Source organism: Solanum stenotomum, chromosome 4, assembly GCF_019186545.1.
Source record: "Solanum stenotomum isolate F172 chromosome 4, ASM1918654v1, whole genome shotgun sequence".
Lineage (NCBI taxonomy): Eukaryota > Viridiplantae > Streptophyta > Magnoliopsida > Solanales > Solanaceae > Solanum > Solanum stenotomum.
The window spans coordinates 43,386,700-43,411,209 of NC_064285.1; the positions used below are offsets into that span (position 1 = coordinate 43,386,700).

Consider the following 24,510-nt stretch of genomic DNA (forward strand, 5'->3'; position numbering starts at 1 on the left):
AGAATATCTAAAACAAATCTTAATCATTATATGACCATAAATTATTTCATTATGGCAAAAGGAAAATTACAAATTAAACTAGTTTCTAATAATAGAAAAGTAATATCTTTTGAAATAATTAAAAAAGAAAGTGTATCACATAAATCTAAATTTAAAGAGTAGTATTTTATGTCTAAAATAAAAAAGAGAAAAAAAAGTCAACAAATACAAATTTAGAAGTTTTATGTCATGTTAACATATATATAGTAAAGCATATAACATCATAGATGACCATAGCTTAATGGTAATAGTAGTTTTAATCACATTGCAAGTTCGAATCGTGGTAGAGAACACTTATTTTTTTGCAAAAGAAAAAATTGCAGCGTATCGATGGAGATTCGATCCCGCATGTCTGGGGAGTAAAACTCAACCTTCCACCGTTGGCACCATGCGGTTCATTTGTTCTCTGGGTGGCAATTGTTTAATATTTATCAAATATCCTATACATATATACATGTATAAACGAAATTTCAACCGAGATCACTGAATACCGTGGCACCCCACGGCCATACATAGATCCGTCCCCGAGTCTATCTAACTATTACTTGGAAATTAACCGATGGATTAATTTTGCTGTGGAGAGAAAAGTGGAAGATATTGTATTGCATAGACATGATGAGAATCTCACTTACGAATTGCCTCTATCTATTTACTGGTCGTCATCATTGATTTCGTTGAATTTGAGTTGAATTTTTGACCAAAGTAAGCCATTATTTAAACCAATTCATCAAAATAATATGTTTTTTTGAAAATTTACAGAACTAGTATAAATGTATAACGTTTTAGGCTATATTTTACTTTAAAAGAATCTGCCGTGTAAAATATATGGGCTGATGACGTTAAATAAAGAAACGTTACTGATAGTAACGTTTTAAGCATAATACGTTACTGTTTTATAATTCGTTACTCGAAGACACATTTTAGAGCTAAAACGTTGCTCAAACGTTACTCACAGTATCGTTTCTTCAAAATCCATTCACAGACCATCGAACCCTATAAATTTATAATTGAATCCTGCAAATTTATCTATAAAAGGTTACTATCACGGACATAGACTTTTTGTTTGCTTAGTACGTTTCTTGTTAATGTATTAGTTGCTTTTTAATTGTTCAAAGGGTTTTAGTTGTGTTAATATCCTTTCAATTAGCTGTTGTAAGGTAACTTCAATCCTAGATATCAACAATACACTGACGTTTATTTTTCTCGTTGTCCCTTTTGAACAGACTATGCTTGTGGGAATAACCATGTTATATTGGATTTTTCTTGTGAAAATCAAGTGCATAAAAAGATAAAACAAACTAGTGAGAGTGATGATTTTTCTTCCAATTTTTCACCTAGTGTTCGATAAATTATAGTAATCTCAGATATTACCCTATCAAGAGAAAATTGCTCTCGAGTTAGAAAACCAATATTATACATGTTGAGAATATTAAGGAATAAAAAGTAAAGAACCAAAAAACATATGAATATTTTTAATGACAAAGCCTTTGTCAATAAGGCGATGAACATTTTATTTTTTAGCAAAAAGTATAGGAATTCAAATGTAAGCTTTGTACAAAATCACAGCCAACAAACTTCACTGTATAAAGCCTTTTCACCTATGCTAGATTTAACTAATTTATCACTATAATCCAAGAAGCTTAGCTGCTAGAAAACTTGATCAGCTCGCCATATTTATCGAATAGCTAAATAGCTCATCCTATAATCAACACGAAAATATGAAAGATACCACAACACAATGCTTATTAGACATAGCGATAATAATTTTAAGAATAACACGAAAGATACCTTCATGTCACTGTCGGATTCTCAAAAAAATTCCCAGGTAGTTTTTGGCCTCATTTTTTACCTGTTCATTAAAAGTTTAATAGTCAAATAGCTATACAAATGGAAATATGTTGATAACAAAGCTCAAGACAAATCAGTCCTTGCTGCCCAGTGCTTTTTTCCTTCTTGACGTGTTGGTGAAGATAGTGACTCCCTAACAAGTAAAGGTAAATTTTCAATTATTCGATTAAAAAAAAAAGAGAAGCAGTTATGTAAATATAATAATGTAAAAATGCTAAAATACTAGTCCCACAAAGCTTAAAAAAAGTTATACGCTTCTCCTTCACTAATGGTTCACGCCTGCGCTTGCATAGTCCGAATCATCACCATTCATTTCATCGTTGGAATCATCTAACTCACTATCTTCTATCTCAGTGTAGGAGTCCTCTAAATTATTAAAGGCATATTCAGGGATCTCAATGGATATTGGCACAAATGATGAGGTAAAGTTTGGGACATTCTCAAAATGTTATTATCGATAACTATCAAAAACATTTTCAAGATACGAAAAACTTGAATCCCTTGATATTTGTGGAGTTTGTGGCGGCGTCATGTATGAACAATCTTACTATTTCTTGATTAATATGTCATACGTGATGCCATATGAGTGAATTCCTGTGTGTGGCCCGGCCCCTTAAAGTGGAACCAATATCACAACTGGTTGTTGCTTGATTATCTTCCGAGAGTGCTTGGGCATCTTATGTGGCACGATCCGCTTCGTCCATTTCAATAGACACTCGTCCTCTTTCAACAGCACGCGCCCTTCTACCAGCAATGCCACATTTTCCTCACCTATAAACAGAGCGATGTAAATGATTAGCATGTACCTCTATCTCTTCTATAATCGGCTTGTACATAAATTCTATCAGCCTCGTGCACATATGTCAAACATCTTTCTCCTTCATTCTGAACCATTGCACGAAATATGTAAAGTTCCTCCATTGATGATTGATGACCGATTGATTTTACTTTATCAACCATCGAATGAATTCAACTCACCTATACAAAGTAAACCACTATTATAGAGGCAACAATAAAAACAATAGATGAACAAAAAACACCAACTGATGATGGCAAAATCATTGAACAACGTAGCAACTAACTTACGATGAAAGAATTAACTTGCTTGAAAAGCTTCAAGGATAAGAGTTAAATGCACTGGAAGTACTGAAAAGTATCGCAAATAATTGTACTTATGCTCATAGGTACTCTTAGAGCACTTCATGAACAAGCAACCAAACACAAGATTATTTTGTGAATATCATAGGAATGGTTCACCAATAAAGTCTAACTTGTTGTGAGAGCTTGGAAACACTTCTTCATTGCATATTATGAAACTTAGCCGCTATTGTCCTACTTAAATCCAAGATTACTTTAGTAACCAGTTAGCAATTCCATTATTTAAAGATATGACACAAATTATTCAAGCAAATCACAATAAAATTATTAAATAGAAGAAGTGCTATAACATTATAGGGAACAAAAGAGCAATTACACAAATAAGCAGGATCAAACCTTCAGTGTGTTCAAGGAAAAATCACTCATCAACTTTGTTAAAAAAATATACAGTTGATGTAAGAACACAAGTAAAATCAATACTTAGATTGTAATGTCAAACATAAGCCACAAGCTGCTATATACAACTCAATAGCTTAGCCCACGGGAAAATCGCTGTCTTCTAGGCTAGGAAAACAATTACTTCAAACAAGAATTGACATTAATTGTTGTAGTGATACAGAAAGTTGTACTACCCAAGGCTATAATGGACCTCCTTAACCTTATACGGATAGGAAAAATAAAATTATCTTATTGTAGGAAACCATTGAAACTATGATTTCTTAAGTTTGTGGGAATATTAAAACCTAATTCAAGCATTTTTCTACTATTTTGTAAAGAAAAAACATACCTCAAGAACAGACTAAGCTTTTGGATAATCCAAGCTTGTCGTGAATCTCTTCTTTCCAAGCTTTTCGACAATCCAAGCATGTCGTGAATCTCGTTTAGACCCAACAAAACTAGTGGCGAGAATTGTAAACAGAGTTGTGTGAGTTGGGAAAGTTGTAATCTAATTTGAATATTTCCAAAGCTAGGGTTTAGATTAATAAGGTAAAGGCGGACATCAAAGCTGAGATAAATATGAGGCTCGTTTTACTCCTAAAACGTTATTATGAGTAACGTGATTTGGTAAAAAAAAATCATTTGAGTCGGTGGGTGTTTGTAAAAGGACGAGATATAGCTTGGAATTCTTTAAAGAGACTAAGATTTCACTTAATAACGTTAAACGATGATGATATCGTGAACTTACTGTCAGTTTGTCCTGCTTTGAAAACTTTGGAGTTGTCAGTCGTCACTATTCAGGGGTTTACGTTGCCTTGATATTGCTTCTTCAAATTTGAAAAGACTAACATTGGCGGGCCATTGGAAGCCTGATGCTGGGACTGGCCTTTCTTTGAAAATAATTGCCCCAATATTTGGAGATTTCAGGAGATATTTGGTATCTCAAGTGTAGGCTGCTAAATGTATCCTCTTTGGTTACAGCCCGCCTCACTTGTCAATTTAACAATATTGCTTTTGCCTATGACATTGGCCGTCGTGATTATCATCAAGTTTTCAGAAACTTTGTACTGGACTATATTTAAATTAAAGTTGAGTTATGCGACTGAGCTAACATTTGGAAATTGGTTAACAGAGGTTTGTTTTTATGTCAAAAGATCTTATTCTCTATCGACTTTTTGCTAAGAATTGCAGGATGTAACCCTGAGAAAGATTCTGCCTACAAAATCTCATACCATTATGAACTATGAACTTTTACATACCTGAGAATTTCAGTGAAACTCCTTTTTGGTTGAATTATTAAAAGAAAATTATTTTATGTTTACAAAACGATCGTCTTCTTTCACCATTTGTGATCTTCCCTTGTACTTTTTGAAGATGGGTATTTCCTTATTGACAATAGATTATTTTAGAAACTAGCCTTTCATACATTGTTTTTTCTTAAAGTGATAACTATGGTTAAGTTTTGATAAAATTATCTTTTGTTGGGATTATATCACCAGGCTGTGTTCATATTGCTACTCGATGGAGTTTCCCTTCCAGAATTGAGATGCAAATGCTTGACGCTGGAGTTGCATCCAATGTATCATACCTTTTATGGAATAGCTAGCCTTTTGCAGGCCACACCACTTTTGGAGACCGTCAACATGCATTTGGTTTTTGGATCGTAATTTCTCTTGATTTATGCTTTTCTTTCTACATCCACTGCTTTTACTGAGTTTCTTAGGGAGAAACGTAAATAAACCAAAACATTAATTTTCAACAAGAATCATTTGTCACTATAATGCTACTGTATAAATAATTGGATAGGAGGATTGGTGACCAACTGATTCTTTCAGCTTGGTTTATATACTGTTTGCGTATTTCTAAAACGGATTTGATATTGTAATTATTTGCTGAAAACTATTCAAGATTGGATTTTGAAAATTTTTCTATATCAGCCATGCTGTGAAATCATGTTATTGTCTTTTGTAGAATAATTTTCATTATGTCGTAGACCTGCATCAGGTCCTGATTATATTCTCAGTTCCAGGTTGAGGATGTGCATTTTCTCTTTGAGATCTATTTGGTCAAAACAAAAAATAGCAATTTGCAGAGTTGGATTTCTAACATTGTGTTTCCCAATATCAAAAGTGTTAAGATTGTCGATGGTACATGGGGATGTTCGAAGTTTTGGTCCAAATACAAGCTTTTCAAACTTTCGAAGGTTCTACTGAAGAATGCAGTGGTTTTGAAGGAGTTTGTTATCATAGCAAAGAGAAGAAAATGCCTGGATTGTTCAGAGAACTGTGTCTCCCGATATGTATGAGGACTTGCTAAGAAATTGTTAGACAACTGTAGATCATCTAAGAAATTTGTGATTACTTACAAAGAGTTTGCTTTACATGACAGAAGTGATTATGTCAAAGCACTAGAAATGTTATCTTAAAATGTAGCTTTTGATATACTGCAGATGTGATTTGGAATTTGTGGCATATCAGATATTTGGTTCTCATGAAGCCTTTGTATGTTTCACTCTAGACATTACATATTTCATTTGAAATTTAGGTATTGGGATTATATTAATCCACTTTTATGGTTCAGTGTTAACCCATATATTTCATATTCAGTACCTAAAATTTTAGTGAAAAATTATTTCTCTCTTCTATTCAAGTTCATAAATAGACAAATCACAGTAAAGCTTTCTAAACTGTTAATGAGTATATATTTCAGAAATTATCCCTCATGTTAATGAGTATATATTTGCCAAATATGTAAAATTTCTAGTGATGTTATTTAGTAATTTAAGACTACATTAATTATCCTCATGTTAATAATTCTGTATTAAATACACATAAAAAAGGATATAACATGCATGCCAGATTATACGTATAATTTGATTGAGTGAAATCCAAACCTCACGAGTAGTGGGCATTATTAGATGGATCAGAAGAAATTATTTTATTTTTTTTTACTGTAGTCTCCAATTAGCCTGTGTAAGTCGGACATAAATTTTTCTTCACAAAACTCGTCATCGACAAGCTAGGTCACGTAAAGTTAATAATTAGTGCCCGACTCAGCCCGAGTTGCACCAGGCAAATTAGATACTACGTAAAATGAAAAAGACTCGTCTACATTGATAGTCGATAGATGCTCATCTGCCTATTCATATTTCATGTCCCTCTTTTTCTATTCTATGTATGTATATATAGAGAAACAAAAAAAATCAATCTCAAGAGTTAAGAAAGAGGAGAATAGAAGAAGAATGTTATGTTAGGGGAGGGGAAAATGAGGTTATTTATAGATATAATTGATGAATGAGATTGTAACACGTGAATAATAGTTAAGAATGGTGAAAGACGTTACAAGATGGAGAAAACAAAATAAAGAAGGGAGTAAATATGAGCAAAGTAGTTATTAAATGCTAACATAATTGATATACTAGTAATTAATGTAGATAACCTTTAATATTAATAATAATAATAATGAGTAATAACACTATGATATAATAATAGTAATATATAAGAATATTATTATTATTATTATTATTATTATAAATATAAATTTTTATTTTATTTGACACAATGATGTGAGTTGGGTTTATATGATTAAAAAATGAGTGAAAATTCATATAATTAGCCCTAACTTATTTAGGACCCGTTTGGCCCAAAAAAAAACTTGGGAAAACTTGAGGAAAATTTGAGAAAAACTTGGAAAGTGATTATCACGCTCCGAGTGTACACCCTTGAAACACTGGAACATAACATATAAGCTTGAACTGGTAGAAAAGAAGACAATTGTGTGAATGACATCAACTCCACACCATGGAGAATTTATGATGTAGTGCAAGAATTGAAAGCTCATATGGAGACTAATGGCTTCATTTTAAGCCACTGCTACAAAGAGGCAAACAAAGTTGCGGATCTTCTGGCATCTCTCAGTTACGACAATCCTAACAACATGGTCTATGATGCTTTTGGAGAATTACCAACTAGAGTAAAAGGACTAAAGAACATGGATAGGTGGGAGATGACTAACTTTAGAACCATGAAGAAGAGGAGGAATGATCTGATTTGGGAACCTCCTTGAGGCATTTTTGTGTATTGACAGTACACATAGTACATGAGTTTGGCGTATTGGCTCACTTGGTTACTATAGCCAAATGAAAAAGCCACCTCTTGCATTTTCTTCATCTCAAATAGGATAGCTTGATATACTCTTCTCTTAATAGGGAGTAGTAATCACTGATTGTAATCTCCCTCATATCATATGTAACTTTTTGCTCAAAGATGAATAAAATGCATTTTTGGTGGAAAAAGTTTTCAACTCAACTCAATAATACTCAACTCAACTCATTATGAAAGCAATGATAAAAGTATATATATATAAAGCTTTTAAAACAGTAAATAATAACTCAATGTATATAAAAATACAATAATAAACTCTTTACTCTTATTTGAGAGATTTCTCTAACCGATAACCATCACTAGGAGCTACGTGATGATACAACGTCTCGCCCACGCTGCCAGAACTGTCCTATATCTTACCGGAGTATAGGGCACCCTCAACTAAGTGGATCCGCTAAGCTATGCTTAAAAACAATAAGAAATCATCTAAAAAGTATGACCCTTTACCCATGTTGGCATACATGGTTTATGAGGATTTTTTGAGTTGTTTGAACTCATCCCCATATCAGTGCTCAATACTACTCCCAATAATATATAACTCATGCTCATATGTTTAAAAACGTAACTCCTACTCGATTTGAGATAATTGCTCAAAAAGTTCTCTTAAAAGAGATAATGCTCAAAAACTCTTCATGAACTTATTTAGAAATCAAGGTTTCTTCTCGTTTTAAATGTAAATGTGTTGTATACTTGGGAATGCTTAGTCCCTCATACTCATTTGGAAATATGAACTCAAACTCTCCTAATTATCATACTCATTTACTCAAGTTATAAATAATTGTAGAAGACTTCTCAAATGACTCAGAGGACTCCCTCGAACTTTACTCTTAACTCTACCTTGAATTTGAAATGTGAATTAAAGAGTTATGATCAGGATATATAGGATCTCTCAATGATTAAAGAAGTTTTTGATAGTGATACCTAAGAAGAGAGTGAAGACACAATTAATTTAAAAGAACTTAGACATAAGAGAAATGGAGGCAGGCGACCCTGGCGTAGTGAAGGCGCGGGGCGCCAACCCTCTTGGCGCCTCAGTGGCACGCCGCCCCATCCTGGCGCATTTCTGGCGCGAGTGTAAGCTCAGGTGGCGACAAATTTGGGTTTGACTTTATGTGCTGATCCTATTTGTTTACACAATTTATTTTTTCAATAAAGTGGTTCAATGGGTCTTTAATGTAAAATAAAAAAAATCAGTAGTTAGTTTTTTTTTAGTGAAAATTATATAAATTTCACAATGTTAAGAGCTAATTACATCATATCTCTATCCTTTTTCAAATTATAAAAAATTCTTAAAATTTAAGGATTTTAGATAAATTACTCAACGTCCCGATACATTATCTTTGTTGATACAAGACACACTTGTCCCAATACATTTCTCAATGTCCCGATACATTACCTTTGTTGATACAAGACACACTTGTCCCGATATCGCACCCCAATAAATCGCATTCTGATACATTGCGTGAGAGTGATATACTGTGAATAGGAGAGAGTGTGTGAGGAAAATAAGAATTTTTATAAAAAAAAATTAATGGTAGGAAATTTCACAGAATATAATAAAATAAATTGTGTATTTAGATAATTTTTCCTAATTTATTTAAGGTCTATTTTATATATTTTTCCCTAATTTTATACCAATGTGCATAAAATGTATTTTTCTCTTTTTTAATTGGGCCCGGCTATGTCATATTTTCCCGGGCAAAAGTGGACATTTTTTTGTAATATAAATTTCAAAGTCATTCATATGAAGTTGCACAACTTCTTGCTACAAAGCTCTCTTTCTCCATATACAAAAATGTTTCAATCTTTCACTCATCTCTCTTGTTCATTGTATTCAAATCATCTAATCGTTTGTATATGATCTTCTATAAATTATTGCTCTCTTTTTATACTATTGTCCTAGGGTTCTACCGTCTACGCTTAAAAGGGGTAAGTTTAGGGTTTTAGTAATATTTTTTCCTGGGGCATCATGTGAATGCGACAGGGATACAGATTCAAGTCATGAAAACAGTTTCTTATAATATATCCTTATCGTTCGGCCATTTCCTGAACCCCACATATAGCACGAGAGCTTTAGTGCACCAGACTAGTTTTTGCTTAGGGTGTGTTTTCCTTCACACACATAAAATAAAATAATACTTGGGGTGTGTTTGGTACAACAACAACATGTTTGGTGTAATTCTATTAGGGGGTCTGGGGAGGATTGTGTAGCTTGACACTTTACCTGGGCGTTGGGAGATAAAGAGGTTGTTTAAGATAGACCTCGGCTCAAGAAAATAACTGGAGTGAAGAAATTGTCAATAATACTGCACAACCATGGCTAAGCACCATCCATGGATGCAATGCGTGAGAGAAAAAGACTGGAGAGGAAGAGAGTAATTTGGGGAAAATCTCTTAACGGATTTTCATTATGAGAAGAGTGTATATTTATACAAAGAGGAAATAGTAAAACTAACTAACAATTGAACTGACATATTAACAGAACACTAACAGTATATTAACTACCTTGACTAATTAATCTGACAAGACTAACTAACTAACTAATTAGACTAGTACATAATTAGCTGAATCACAATACCCCCCCCCCCCTCAAGTTGGAGGTGTGGAGAACACTGATAACTTGCTCAATGCTGTATAATGTTTGATCCCAGTCAAAGTTTTGGTCAGTATATCTACAAGTTGATTATCAGAGCTTAAGTGATGTAGTGAGATAAGTCCAGTTTGAAACAAATTCCGTACAAAGTGACAATCAACTTCAATATGTTTGGTTCTTTCATGAAACACCGGATTACGAGCAATATAAAGAGCTGATTGACTGTCACAAAATACTTCAATGGGTGTTGGCAGAGGCACTGTAAGTTCTGTCAATAATCTGCTAAGCCAAACCAACTCACCTACAACTTTTCTTAGAGCCCTACTCTGCCTCTGCTGAAGACAAAGAGACAGTTTCTTGTTTCTTGGATCTCTAGCTCAGTGGACTATTGTCTAACAGTACACTATAGCCACTCACTGACTTCCTAGAGTCAGGGCATGCAGCCCAATCAGAGTCACAATAGGCCTTGACATTGTATGACTGGTCTTTGGACATAAAAATTCCTAGAGTAGGATCAACCTTGAGATACCTCAATAAATGGAATGTTGCCTGCAAATGTGGCTCTCTAGGATCCTGCATAAATTGACTAAGGTGTTGTACACTGTATGATATGTCCATTCTAGTGTTGGTTAAGAAGTTCAACTTTCCAATAAGCTTCCTATAAAACAAAAGTTCTGACAAAGGTGTTCCTTCCTTGGCATGGAGCTTTACTGCAGGGTCCAGTGGAGATGTGCAGCTTCTTAGCCCTGCAACCTTGTAATTCTTCAGCATGTCTAGGACAAATTTCCTTTGTGAGATGATAAGTCCATCATCTTTATAAAGCACTTCCATCCCAAGAAAATAGTGTAATTTTCCCAAGTCCTTAATCCTAAATTTATCATGGAGAAAGGTCTTGAGTTCTTCAATCTCAGAAACACATGTGCTTGTCAAAATCACATCATCTACGTATACGGCAACAAAAATGGTAGAGGTTGTAGACTTTTTATGAAACAATGAATAATCATTTAACGAGTGAGTGTAACCTTTTGAATACAAAGCCTCAGTCAATTTGGCATACCACTGCCAACTGGCTTGTTTCAGGCCATATAGGGACTTATTTAGCTTGCATACCATCCCTGGCTTGTGCACTACCAAGCCAGGTGGAACTTTCATATAGACCTCCTCATGTAGATCCCCATGAAGGAATGCATTGTTTACATTAAGTTGAAAAATATTCTAGCCCTTTTTAATAGCTATGGCTAATAGAGCCCTCACAGTTGTCATCTTTATAACTGGTGAGAAATTTTCTGTATAATCAATCCTAGCTTCTTGAGTGTAGCCTTTCACTACAAGTCTAGCTTTGAATCTTTCAATAGTCCCATCTGCCTTATGTTTCACTTTATAAACCCACCTGCATCCTANGTTCTCTGGGTGGCAAGTTTAATATTTATCAAATATCCTATACATATATACATGTATAAATGAAATTTCAACCGAGATCACTGGGTGCCGTGGCACCCCCATGGCCATACATAGATCTGCCCCTGACCCCAGTCAAATTCTATTCTCCACTTGTTACTGCTCTGATACCAAATTGATAGACTTTACTGCTGAAATAGTAAATAAAGGAACAAATATGTTGTTTCGCACTAGATACAGTGATATTACAACAAGAAGTCTGAAAACAAAACAATCACGAGTACACTATTGACATAATAAATCACATCCTAAGACAATAATGCACTTTAGTTATATAATCATAAAAATCACAACCTTTCTAGACATTCGAGAGGCAAGAAACTATCCCAGAATTCCCTTTTCTTTATTTTTGAATACCCTTTCCTAACTGCCCTGTCCCTATTTCTATAGATAAAACCACCCAATACATATGTAACTGTCTCATGACAGTTGCTAAATTTCTTAATTGTTTATTTTGGCCTTCTGGAATAAAGTTTTTATAACTTGAGGCTTATCATTATATCTCTTCTTAGTGGTCAATGTGTATTAATTGTTTAAGATTTTATTTTTCAAATTTTCCCGAGGGAAGCCCGTGGCCGCTACCCTTTGGGTGCGCACAGGGTAAAACCCTCGCTCCTATGCAATAGCTCGCAAACCACATCAATGTATCTAAATTCTATATCATATTTGAAGAACATTTTACATAGACAAAAACTACATATGAAAAAAAGTTTGATTCCCAAATATATATATAGTGTACTATTATAAAGTGGGACAGAGGGACTGCTCTCTCTTAAACTGGGTCTCTTTCAAATGCATTCTTTCCTTTTTCTCAAACCAAATAGGAGATTAAAAAAATGTGTGAGCAGTTGTGGATAGTATATGTGAACTGTTTAGTTTTTTTGTGTATATTTTCCCATTAATTTACTAATAGTTTAACAACAGCTGCCACTTCTTTCCAAATTGTGTCGAATATGCCATGTATGTCTTGAGTAATTTTAAGACAATGGTTAGAAGAAAGAGAAAAGTTTAAATCAATTCAAATTAGAGGAGAAGTAGATGTCAAGCAATAATACCAAATACCATGTAAGAAATCATCAGGTTCTCAAGTGAGAGGTATTGAGTTGTAAAAGACAATTTGTGTAGTAAAGAGTTATGATAACCTTAAATTAAAAATAAAAATGATGACGTAACAAAATTACATCAGTAAAAGAAAAGCTTGAAGTATTAGCTGGAAGGAGATTGGGAGGAGAGGAAAAGAGGACTGGTGGGAACTGATCCCAGAATGCATTTGGTGGACCTCATGGAAGGAAAGGAATGTGAGATGCTTTGAAGACAAGAGTAACAACATCCAGAAAATCAAGATGAATTGCCTTAGCGTACTCTATTTTTTGTGTGAACAGGATGGTGGGGGATATAGAACTTTTTGTGGATTTTATTAGAAAACTGTAAAGAACCATGGTTTAGTGTTTATGCTTTTTGCATTGCCCAGAATGGGATTTTAGCTGATCAGCCTCATTATTTTTGGGATGTGAGCCTGTTTTGTGAATATAAAGTTACCTTTCTCTCAAAAAAAAGAAAAGCTTGAAGTAGACTACAAAAAAAAGAAGAAGAGGAGGTAAAGCGTGACGTTGACCTGTTATGTGAGGCAATCATCAGAATGTGTAGGATGCCATAAGGGACCAGTATGTCAATAGCACCTTTGACTAAAGCTTCAAAGTAAAAGCTAACAGCTGAAATCATCCTTACGTTGACTAATCATCGTTAAAGTTTACAACTTCTCTATGCTACTGGAATGGTTGGTGAATTCTTTTTCTTCTTGTTTAATATTGTCTCAATATGAAGTCATTCATTTTTGGATGACTAATATTATCAAGGGAGGTAAAGTTTTTCTAACCAAAAAATCGCAAAAGGCTTGGAAACAACGTTTTTAAGAGAATTCTCTTGTTTATCAATCAGTAAATCATGAATCGGTTTGCTTCTCTTGGATTTTGTGATCCAAATACATTTTATTTTCATGGAATCCATGATCTGTTCAATACATTTTTTAGCCTATGAAGTGGAATGCTTTATTATCCAACAAGGTCCTGATTCACCGTCTCTTTTCTAGTTCTGCTACTTATATCCAGATTATTTCTTCTTCCTCGATCATGTCGAAATAAAGTATCATTATCTTAAATTTGGTGATATTTTTTAATTTTACATAAAACTGTGAAATTCAAGCCAGGCTTTCCCCAGCCCCTTCTCATCAATGGACTCCAGGTAATATAACAAACAATCAAAGTATCTCCATTAAAATATTGATAAAGTGGTTTAGCATAAATACATGGAAACTGTCTGTGAATTTGGGTAAATGCAGCACTGTTCTTAATTACAATTAGAGCATTCCATCTGAAACAATAATCAGTTTTTGTCAGTATGATAAACAATATCAGCACATCAATGTTATATTAGGAACTTGCTACTATGATTGAACTTCTCTAGTGTTGTTTCCGGTAATCTGTTATTTCCTTGCTGTTTATTGAGGCTGTTCATTGCAGCAGCTCTGATACATTCTCCTTTCATTTTGATAGGCACTAACTTGTCATGAGTTGCTTCATGGACTTGTTCGGCGGAAGAACGTTTGTGTGCACCTTGTTGAATTGGTGGGTCCTTAGACGAGTAGTACTATTTCCATATCATGTTTGAACCCTTGATGAGGTGGCTCTGTTTTTCTTTGGGTTTTAATTTTGCATGGAGGGTTCCAGATAAGATTGCATGGCATTGGGTATCTTCCACACCAATTATGTTTCCTCTTTTTAGTGCTTATCTTTCTGTCAGTCAATTGTGGATAGAGATTTTAGTTCTCAGTTCTATCTTATCTGCCGTCGGAACTGAGCTTTGCTTATTGTTGTTGTTTAGTCCTATCTCATCCTCAATACATAGAGATATTGATTACGACAAAAAGTATCTATGTTCTATATTATTTGTCGAACTACAAAAGGTTTAAATGGTTAGAGAGGAATTTATGATCAACTTAATTTCCATGTGCTGGAACAGGTAATATCATCCTGGATTCTTAGTCGGGAGTAATGATTGGAATATCATATTTATCCCAATCTGCATTATTTGTCTTGCAGGACTCTTGGCGTGAGTTGGCAAATGCTTTTGCAAATGAGCAAACTCTATTCTCACTAAATGCTGCTCACCAGGTACCAATCCATAGGTGTGATTTCTTTTTTTGTGAAAATAGATCATTGACTTAATTGACAATGTACAAACGTGCACCTTATATAGGAGTCTTACTGTCCTAGGATACTATAATACGGTAGGCAATCAAACCCTATACTACTAGGGTTATAAAATATTCTATAATGAAATACATAATATCCTACGGTATCCTATAAAATATCCTATTTTATTTTACTAATTCTAGTATAATGACTTCTAAGAATGTAGACATAAATTCACTTTATATTCTCATAGGTTCTCCTAGACTTCATGTGCTGAAACCAAATTGAATTTGCTTATTTTTGTAACTTGGAAAGGGTCACGCCTAAATCTTGTTGGAGTAGTACACAATCACAAAAAATACTGGTTCTAGAGTTCTTTCCCCCTGTTAGCAGCTGGTAACTGCAAAACGAAATAAAGTGTTTCTTGCAATATACACTTAAAGGAATCTATTGATTGAGAGATATGGTAGTTGAAATCTCAAAGACATTATCAATGTAACTTGTATCAGCAGAACAATGTCAGAGGTTGTTGCTCATGAATATGTAGCTGGGCTGCTTGTTGGAAACAAATGGTGCGGAAGAAATCCTAGAGAGATTAGTGGCACTTGAATAGTTGCCTGAAGATGAAGGCACCAGCTGTCGAAGAGAGGATCGTTGTTGAACACAAAAAGAGAGAACAAATGAAATATTGGTCTGCCAAGTGGCATGTATTGCGGTACCGCCTTTCGGTAGCAGAATCCATTTGAGTTTCTACCAAGATCGTAGAGGCTCTTAAACCGTGTGAAAATAGAAGAGAGCTCATCGGCTTGGAGCCCGTTTGGATTAGTTGTATTGAATAAAAGTAGCTTTAAAGTACTTGGGATTTAAAGCACTTTTGAAGTGCTGGATCTGAATTTAAAAACTAGTTACATGTTTGTCTAGAAGTGTTATAACAGAAAATAAGTGGTTGATGTGTTTGATGGAAAAGTGCTTATCAGATGAATTCCTGTTAAAGTGACTGAACTGCCCTTAAAGCTGTTAACACTAAAAATGACCTTATATTTGTAGAATAATTCAAATACGAATTAAGTTGTCTTTCAACTCACTTTATGTTATAAATCAATTAAAATATTTATTTTTATAAAATAAGTTATTTTAGTTTAATAACATTTGATATCATAAGCTACGTAAAACTCACCACCCAAACGTGTTAGCTGTGGTACCAATTTTTTATTCTTTAAGCATGAAATTCAGCACCTTTTTTACATCTTTTCCACCATATTTGAGGAGAGTATCTTTGTAAATAAATATTTTTTAAAAAAAATTCTGCAATGCATGGTACACCAAACCAAGCAATGCATAAGAAATAATCTTTGCACAATTAATGCAAGCAAAACTAATACAAACATTACTAATACACTCTGTTTAGCATTACTCTTATACACTCTACCAAACGACCCCTATATTGGAAGGAAAGGGAGTCCTCAAAGACTTCTCCATCCTTTGAGTTTGGAGTGGAGAGGGATGTTTTTGTAGGTTCTCATAGCTTCATTTACCAACATACCACTACACCAAATATGGATTTCCCTTAAATTGCTAATGTAATATTTCCAGCCAATTCGAACTGTTCTTTGTCTTATTACAGCGTTCGCTTGCTCAAACCCTTGTTCTTTCAGCTTCTGGCATGAAAACTCTAGAGGCCTCCAGCCAGTAAGTAGATATTCTCCGTTATTTCCTTTTTTTTCTTTTTACATTTTTGTTATTTTAATTTGTTGAACTTCTAATACTGGATGACTTGTCATTGCAATTGTTCTTAGGTATGTGAGAAATCTGACAAACCATATGGCAGCTTATCTGGTGGAACTCTCAAGCCGAAGTGATCTAAAATGTGTAGCTGAACAGCCAGATATTATTTTATTGGTAAGAATAGTCTGGAAAAGATTATAGCTTTTAACATTGGTTTCTTAGTAAATCTGTGATAATGCATAGGTCAGTTGCTTGTTGGAGCGACTTCGTGGTGCTGCTAGTGCGACAGAACCTCGAACTCAGAGAGCTATTTATGAGATGGGTTATTCAGTACTGAATCCACTCTTGATGTTTATGGAAGTTTACAAACATGAGGTATAAACTGTATGAGATAATAGCTGTTGATTCAAGTGTGTGCTTTGGAGACTTGGTTTTGAGCTTTTCCCTTAAGCTGAACATGTTGTCATTATACCAGAAGGTTATGTGGATTATATGGTTGCTTAGGTTTCCGTGTTGCTAAACTTGTTAAAGATATACAGTGCTGATTTATTGTTATCCTAAAATTATATCCCTCTGTATTGAGATAAAACCTTGAGTGCTGCCTGTTATCATTTTTCTTTCCAGTATGCATCTCTTACGCTACTGGCCCTTCGCAGCACAACTATAGATTAAATGTTACATGTGGGTTTTCCAACACCAGTAGGCATTCAGATTGGTATTCTTCAATTTCTCACTTTCTGATATGGGCAGCTAAAAACCAGAGAACAATATTTCAATTTCAAAAGTGGTGCTTGAAAATTAAATTTGCAAGTTGGGTTGTAATTTTAGGGTTAAGCAGATGCCAAAATATTTAGGACCACTCGATTTTTAATTTAATAGTTCGTAGTGTATCGCTAAAGAAAAGGCTATTTTCTATTAAAGGTTAAAAAAAAAGGTATTATATTGCGCTCAAGTTCTCGTTCTACCTATGTGATGGGTCCAGTTCAATTTAAGTGAACCAACTTTAATTGATTACTGATGCTGATTGGCCTAACATGTCAATGATTTTTATCAACGGCCATGCCATTCTTTTTATGAATTCTAATGCAATAAGTAAGCCTGTCTTAATTTTTGAACAGCTTTAGCTAACCTAGTGTGACATCATAATGTGAAACTACATGATCTAATCTTCCAGTTTTTGTAGTCCACAGTTGTGTATCTGTTACTCAGATTTGTGGTTGATTGGGTTGATGGACAAATCATTTACCTAGAAGCTCGTGAAACGGCTATTGTTGTTGGATTCTGTATGCGCCTACTTCAGCTTTACTCTTCCCACAATATCGGCAAGGTAATTTGATCATTAACTTTTCTATTTTTTAAAAAACATGTTACCCTATTCGTCTGGCAGATGTTGGAAGAGATATTGACCTGTGAGAAGTAGTCTAATTGTTGCATAACTATGGTTGTTACAATGTTACACCTCCAACATACACCTTAAAGTTTGTCACTCAACCAAAACTATTTGTTTGTGAAATAATGGCTGTTGAATTCTGTAAGCGCCTATTTCTGCTTTACTCTTCCCACAATATAAGCAAAGGTAATTTTTGATCATTCACTCTTGTATTTTTTATAACATGTTACCCAAAAATTGTTCTAGCAGAAGTTGGAAGAGGTATTGACCGGTGATAAGTTATGTAATTATTTCATAACCCTGATTATTACTATTAGAATAGAAATAAGTATTTCCTACTTAGAATAGAAATAGGAATAGGAATAAGAATAGGAATCCTAGTTGGAAAAGGATTCCAATGTAGTGTCTATAAATAGGGTCTCAATGTAACTATTTAGATACACAATTCAATAATATTTTTCGTATATATTTCTCACATGGTATCAAAGCATTGGTGAGAACAAACAAGTCACCGTATGTCTATGTCAATTTCCAGTGACTGTTGGGTCTGATTTTGTTATTCTTTTTTCTTTCTGTGGGTGTTGTGCGAAAACCAACACCACCACGAGGCTCGGAAAGCCCTCGCGACCAAACCCCAGCCAAAACCACCGGAAAACACCACCCCACGCGCTCTCACGCGCCGATCGGAGGTGGCAGTTTCCGGCGAGTTCTGTCTCACGCGCCGGCGCGTGAGACCTTTTCTGATCATATTTTTTGAGATTTTTTTTGACAGTTGGGGTCGTCCAGCCATTCCGACCAGGCCCATACTGTTTTTGACCAGATCCGATCGCCGGAATTAGGGTTCCGGCTATTTCCGGGCAGTTTCCGGCGACTTTTCTTTGAGATTTGAATTTTCCGAGACAAATTTAGCATAATGTCTTTTGGGTGTGATGTTTTTGGTTCCAAAAATATGGGGATTGGAAGTTCTAGCCCTATAATCACTTCAGAACTTTTATTGGGAAGTTCAAACTATTTATCTTGGGCTTCCTCGGTTGAGCTGTGGTGCAAGGGTCAAGGTGTCCAAGATCACTTAATGAACAAGGCTTATGAGGTAGATGTAAAGGCAAAGACTAGTGAGGAAGATGGAAAAGCCAAAGCACAATGGGAGAAAGTAGATGCTCAATTATGTAGTCTCCTATGGCGTTCTATTGATTCCAAGTTGATGCCCTTGTTTCGCCCATTCCAGACGTGTTATACAGTTTGGGAAAAGGCTCGTGCTTTATACACTAATGACATATCTCGATTCTATGATGTGATATCTCGATTGACCAACTTAAAGAAACAAGAATCCGATATGTCTACTTACTTGGGACAGGTACAGGCAGTCATGGAGGAATTTGACACATTAATGCCAGTTACTACGAATGTGGAAAAACAACAAGAATACAGACAAACATTGTTTCTAGTTCTTACACTTGCTGGACTTCCTCCTGATCATGATTCTGTACGTGATCAGATTTTAGCTAGCCCTACAGTTCCTACAATCGATGAATTATTCTCTCGTCTCCTTCGTCTTGCGGCACCTCCCAGTCACAAGGTAGTTTCATCACCCACTGTTGACTCATCTATTCTCGCATCTCAAACCTTTGAAAAGCGTACATATTAATCTATGGAGAATCGGCGAGGGGGAGGGCGTTTTGGGAAACCTCGATCCAAGTGTAGTCATTGTCATAAGCCTGGACACACTCGTGATATATGTTATATTTTGCATGGTCCACCACCCAGTTATGATCCTATTGTTCTAAAGGAATATAATGAGTTCCTTCGAAATCGCGCAAGTAAACAGACATCTCCACCAGTTGCATATGGTGCTCAACCTAATCAACCATCCAATAATGCTCATATTGCTCAGACAGAATATGACGAGTTCCTTCAGTATCGTGCAAATAAGCAAACGTCTCCACAAGTAGTTTCGGTTGCACAACCTGATGTCTCTGTTGCGGGTAATTCTTTTGCTTGTGTGTCGCAATCTAGTACTCTTGGAACATGGGTCATGGACTCTGGGGCTTCTAATCATATCTCTGGTAATAAATCACTTTTATCCGATATTGTTTATTCACAATCTCTTCCAGCTATTACTTTAGCCAATGGGATCCAAACCAAACCAAAAGGGGTTGGAAAAGCCAAACCCCTATCTTCTGTCACCCTAGACTCTGTTCTTTATGTCCCTAGTTCTCTTTTTAATCTAGCATCTGTTAGTCGTTTGACAAAAGCCCTACATTGTAGCATAACTTTTTTCGATGATTTTTTTCTCATGCAGGACCGCAGTACGGGATAGATGATTGGAACAGGACATGAATCACAAGGCCTTTACTATCTTACCTCTTCAAATTCCTTAGCAGCATGCTCCGTTACAGATTCCCTAGATTTAATTCACAAACGTTTGGGACATCCGAGTCTATCGAAACCGCAAAAGATGGTGCCTAGTTTGTCTAGTTTATCCACATTAGATTGTGAGTCGTGTCAACTTGGGAAACACACTCGTGCTACGTTTTCTCGTAGTACTGAGGGTCGTTCAGAGTCTATTTTTTTATTAGTTCATTCTGATATTTGGGGTCCTAGTAGAGTCAGTTCCACCTTAGGATTTCGTTATTTTGTTAGTTTCATTGATGATTATTCAAAATGTACTTGGGTTTTCTTAATGAAAGATCGTTCTGAGTTATTTTCTATTTTCAAAAGTTTCTTTGCTGAAATACAAAATCAGTTTGGTGTTTCTATTCGTACTTTTCGTAGTGATAATGCCTTAGAATACTTATCCTCCCAATTTCAGGAGTTTATGACTCACCAAGGCATTATTCACCAGACTACTTGTCCATACACCCCTCAACAAAATGGTGTAGCTGAAAGAAAAAATCGGCATCTTATTGAGACCGCTCGTACTCTTCTCCTTGAATCCAATGTTCCACTGCGTTTTTGGGGAGATGCAGTTCTTACGTCTTGTTATTTGATAAATAGAATGCCCTCTTCTTCTATTCAGAATCAGGTTCCCCATTCCATACTGTTTCCTCAGTCACATCTCTATCCTATCCCTCCTCGTGTCTTTGGGAGCACATGCTTTGTTCATAACTTAGCCCCAGGAAAAGATAAATTAGCTCCTCGTGCCCTCAAATGTGTCTTTCTTGGTTACTCTCGAGTCCAAAAAGGGTATCGTTGTTATTCACATGATCTTCATCGATACCTTATGTCCGCTGATGTTACATTTTTTGAGTCTCAGCCTTACTATACATCTTCTGATCATCCTGATGTCTCTATGGTCTTACCCATACCTCAGGTTTTACCTGTGCCAACCTTTGAGGAATCTACGGTTACTTCTACATCTCCAGTTGTAGTGCCACCACTACTAACTTATCATCGCCGTCCACGTCCAACCCTAGTCCCAGATGATTCATGTCATGCGCCGGACCCTGCTCCTACTGCGGACTTGCCTCCTCCTAGCCAACCGCTTGCACTTCAAAAAGGTATACGATCCACTCGAAATACTAACCCACATTATACCTTCTTAAGTTATCATCGTCTATCATCACCCCATTATGCATTTGTGTCGTCTTTGTCCTCTATTTCCATTCCTAAGACTACAGGTGAAGCACTTTCTCATTCTGGATGGAGGCAGGCTATGGTTGATGAGATGTCTGCTTTACATAAGAGTGGTACTTGGGAGCTTGTCTCCCTTCCTGCAGGTAAATCTACTGTTGGTTGTCGTTGGGTTTATGCAGTCAAAATTGGTCCAGACGGTCAGGTTGATCGACTTAAGGCTCGCCTTGTTGCCAAAGGGTATACTCAGATATTTGGGCTAGATTATAGTGACACTTTCGCTCCTGTGGCTAAAATTGCATCTGTTCGTCTTTTTCTATCTATGGCTGCCGTTCGTCATTGGCCTCTTCATCAGTTGGACATTAAGAATGCTTTTCTGCATGGTGATCTTGAGGAAGAAGTCTATATGGAGCAACCACCTGGTTTTGTTGCTCAGGGGGAGTCTAGTAGCCTTGTATGTCGATTGCGCAGGTCACTCTATGGTCTAAAACAGTCTCCTCGAGCTTGGTTTGGGAAGTTCAGCACAGTAATTCAGGAGTTTGGCATGACTCGTAGTGGAGCTGATCACTCTGTGTTTTATCGGCATTCTGCACCAAGTCGATGTATCTATTTGGTTGTTTACGTTGATGATATTGTTATCACCGGTAATGATCAAGATGGTATCACCGATTTGAAGCAACATCTCTTTAAGCACTTCCAAACTAAAGACCTTGGCAGATTGAAGTATTTTCTAGGTATTGAGGTTGCTCAGTCTAGATCAGGTATTGTTATTTCTCAACGCAAGTATGCCTTAGACATTCTTGAGGAGACAGGAATGATGGGATGTAAACCTGTTGACACTCCTATGGATCCGAATGTTAAACTCCTTCCAGGACAGGGGGAGCCACTTAGTAATCCTGAAAGGTATAGACGACTTGTTGGAAAGTTGAATTATCTCACAGTGACTAGACCTGACATCTCTTTTCCTGTGAGTGTTGTAAGTCAGTTTATGACTTCCCCTTGTGATAGTCATTGGGAAGCAGTTGTTCGTATTCTACGATATATAAAGTCAGCTCCCGGTAAAGGACTACTCTTTGAGGATCAAGGCCATGAGCATATCATTGGATATACAGACGCTGATTGGGCAGGATCACCCTCTGACAGACGTTCGACATCCGGATATTGTGTTTTAGTAGGAGGTAATTTGGTGTCGTGGAAGAGTAAGAAACAGAATGTGGTTGCTCGATCTAGTGCAGAATCAGAATATCGAGCAATGGCGACAGCAACTTGTGAGCTAGTTTGGATCAAACAGTTGCTGGGAGAACTAAAATTTGGCAAAGTTGATCAGATGGAACTTGTGTGTGATAATCAAGCGGCTCTTCATATCGCATCAAATCCAGTGTTTCATGAAAGGACTAAGCACATTGAGATTGACTGTCACTTTGTCAGAGAAAAGATACTCTCGGGAGATATTGTTACGAAATTTGTGAAGTCAAATGATCAGCTTGCAGATATCTTCACCAAGTCCCTCACATGTCCTCGTATTAATTACATCTGTAACAAGCTAGGTACATATGATTTGTATGCACCAGCTTGAGGGGGAGTGTTAGAATAGAAATAAGTATTTCCTACTTAGAATAGAAATAGGAATAGGAATAGGAATAGGAATAAGAATAGGAATCCTAGTTGGAAAAGGATTCCAATGTAGTGTCTATAAATAGGGTCTCAATGTAACTATTTAGATACACAATTCAATAATATTTTTCGTATATATTTCTCACAGTTACAATGTTACACCTCCAACATAAACTAGAAAGTGAGTCATCGAACCAAAAACATTTATTCTTTATTAATTAGCTTACGTTTGGACATGCTATATGAAAAAACAACAACAACAACAATATACCAAGTGAAATCTCACAAGTTAAGTTTGAAGAGGGTAGAATGTATGCAAACCTTACCGCTACCTCGTGGAGGTAGAAGGGTTGTTTTCGAAAAACCCTCGGCTCAAGTGCAACAAATTCAGGTACAAAGGAGGAGGAAACAATGAAGAGAATAAAGCAAGTAACAAGGTAACAATGCAGAGTCTACTGGAAATGAGTCGAAAACAACAATACAAAATCAACTACAATAATACAACTAGTACCATGTCAAATACTAGTCACCCTAAGCAAGACAAGATTACACTACCTATCAACCTTCTCCCCTAATACGTGTCCTCCACACCCTTCTATCTAAGGTAATGTCCTCGTTAACCTTAAGCTGCGTCATATCCTATTTTATCACCTCTCCTCAATATTTATTCGGTCTACCTCTGCCTCTCCTCATACCTTCTATAACCAACCTCTCACACCTCCTCACTGGTGCGTTTACGCATTTCCTCTTCACATATCCAAACCCGGGGGCGTATCTAGGAGGGGTCACAAGGTTCACATGAACCCATGCTCTCCTCCCGAGATTATGTATATATATATATATATATTTGTATATATATATATACTTGTTTTGACGCATGTGGGTTGCACGTGAATATCAATTCATGTACCACACTATTTTTAAAAATAATGTGAATATTATGAACTAAAAAAATTAAGGAAACAATTATAAAATGAATGATAAAGTATAAGTTCGTATGAATAGTGGATGTAATTTTCTTATGATTACTACTGAAAGTTAGTCAGTCTTAAAATTCTTAGTTACGCCTCTTAAAAATACTTTCTCCTCCCTTCCCCCATAGTGCATTACTTAGTTATTATTGTCTTGTTGGAGTTCTAACTTTTAATATAATATAATATAAATAAATATTGATATAAAATATAGAAGATATACTAAATTGGATGTTTTTAGTTGGAGTATTAGATTAATTTAACATTCATGTTAGGGAGTGTTCCATATTATTGAACTTTGAGATTGCCAACGTCTGTAAATCAAACTTGAGTTTATAAGAAGAGCAGAATAGAAAACATTAGAAAAGCGTAGTTTAAAAATATGAGAAAACCCCTCCATTTATAGTTTAAA

General features: G+C 35.7%; 1 protein-coding gene and 1 long non-coding RNA gene across 6 annotated transcripts in view; one reads left to right on the top strand and one right to left on the bottom strand.

The window, feature by feature from the left end:
- Positions 1-24,510, top strand: part of LOC125863085 (uncharacterized) — an 84,327-nt gene that overhangs the window by 52,964 nt on the left and 6,853 nt on the right. For 3 of the 5 annotated variants that reach the window (XR_007446096.1, XM_049543235.1, XM_049543236.1), the window contains 6 exons: positions 14,190-14,261; positions 14,736-14,807; positions 16,453-16,517; positions 16,625-16,727; positions 16,797-16,928; positions 17,737-17,880. Coding sequence is in view for 2 of the 5 variants with exons in the window: in XM_049543235.1 (XP_049399192.1) it covers positions 14,190-14,261; positions 14,736-14,807; positions 16,453-16,517; positions 16,625-16,727; positions 16,797-16,928; positions 17,737-17,880 (588 nt within the window). In the remaining 3 variants the exon portion in view is untranslated. Of the gene's footprint in view, positions 1-14,189; positions 14,384-14,735; positions 14,808-16,452; positions 16,518-16,624; positions 16,728-16,796; positions 16,929-17,736; positions 17,881-24,510 lie in introns of those variants that run through there. The other 2 variants (XR_007446097.1, XR_007446098.1) reach the window with 2 other exon arrangements.
- Positions 1,982-3,924, bottom strand: LOC125863094 (uncharacterized). Its single transcript, XR_007446103.1, has 3 exons — positions 3,773-3,924; positions 2,694-2,865; positions 1,982-2,020 (listed from the first exon to the last, which is right to left on the bottom strand). It is a non-coding gene; the product is annotated as an uncharacterized LOC125863094 (long non-coding RNA).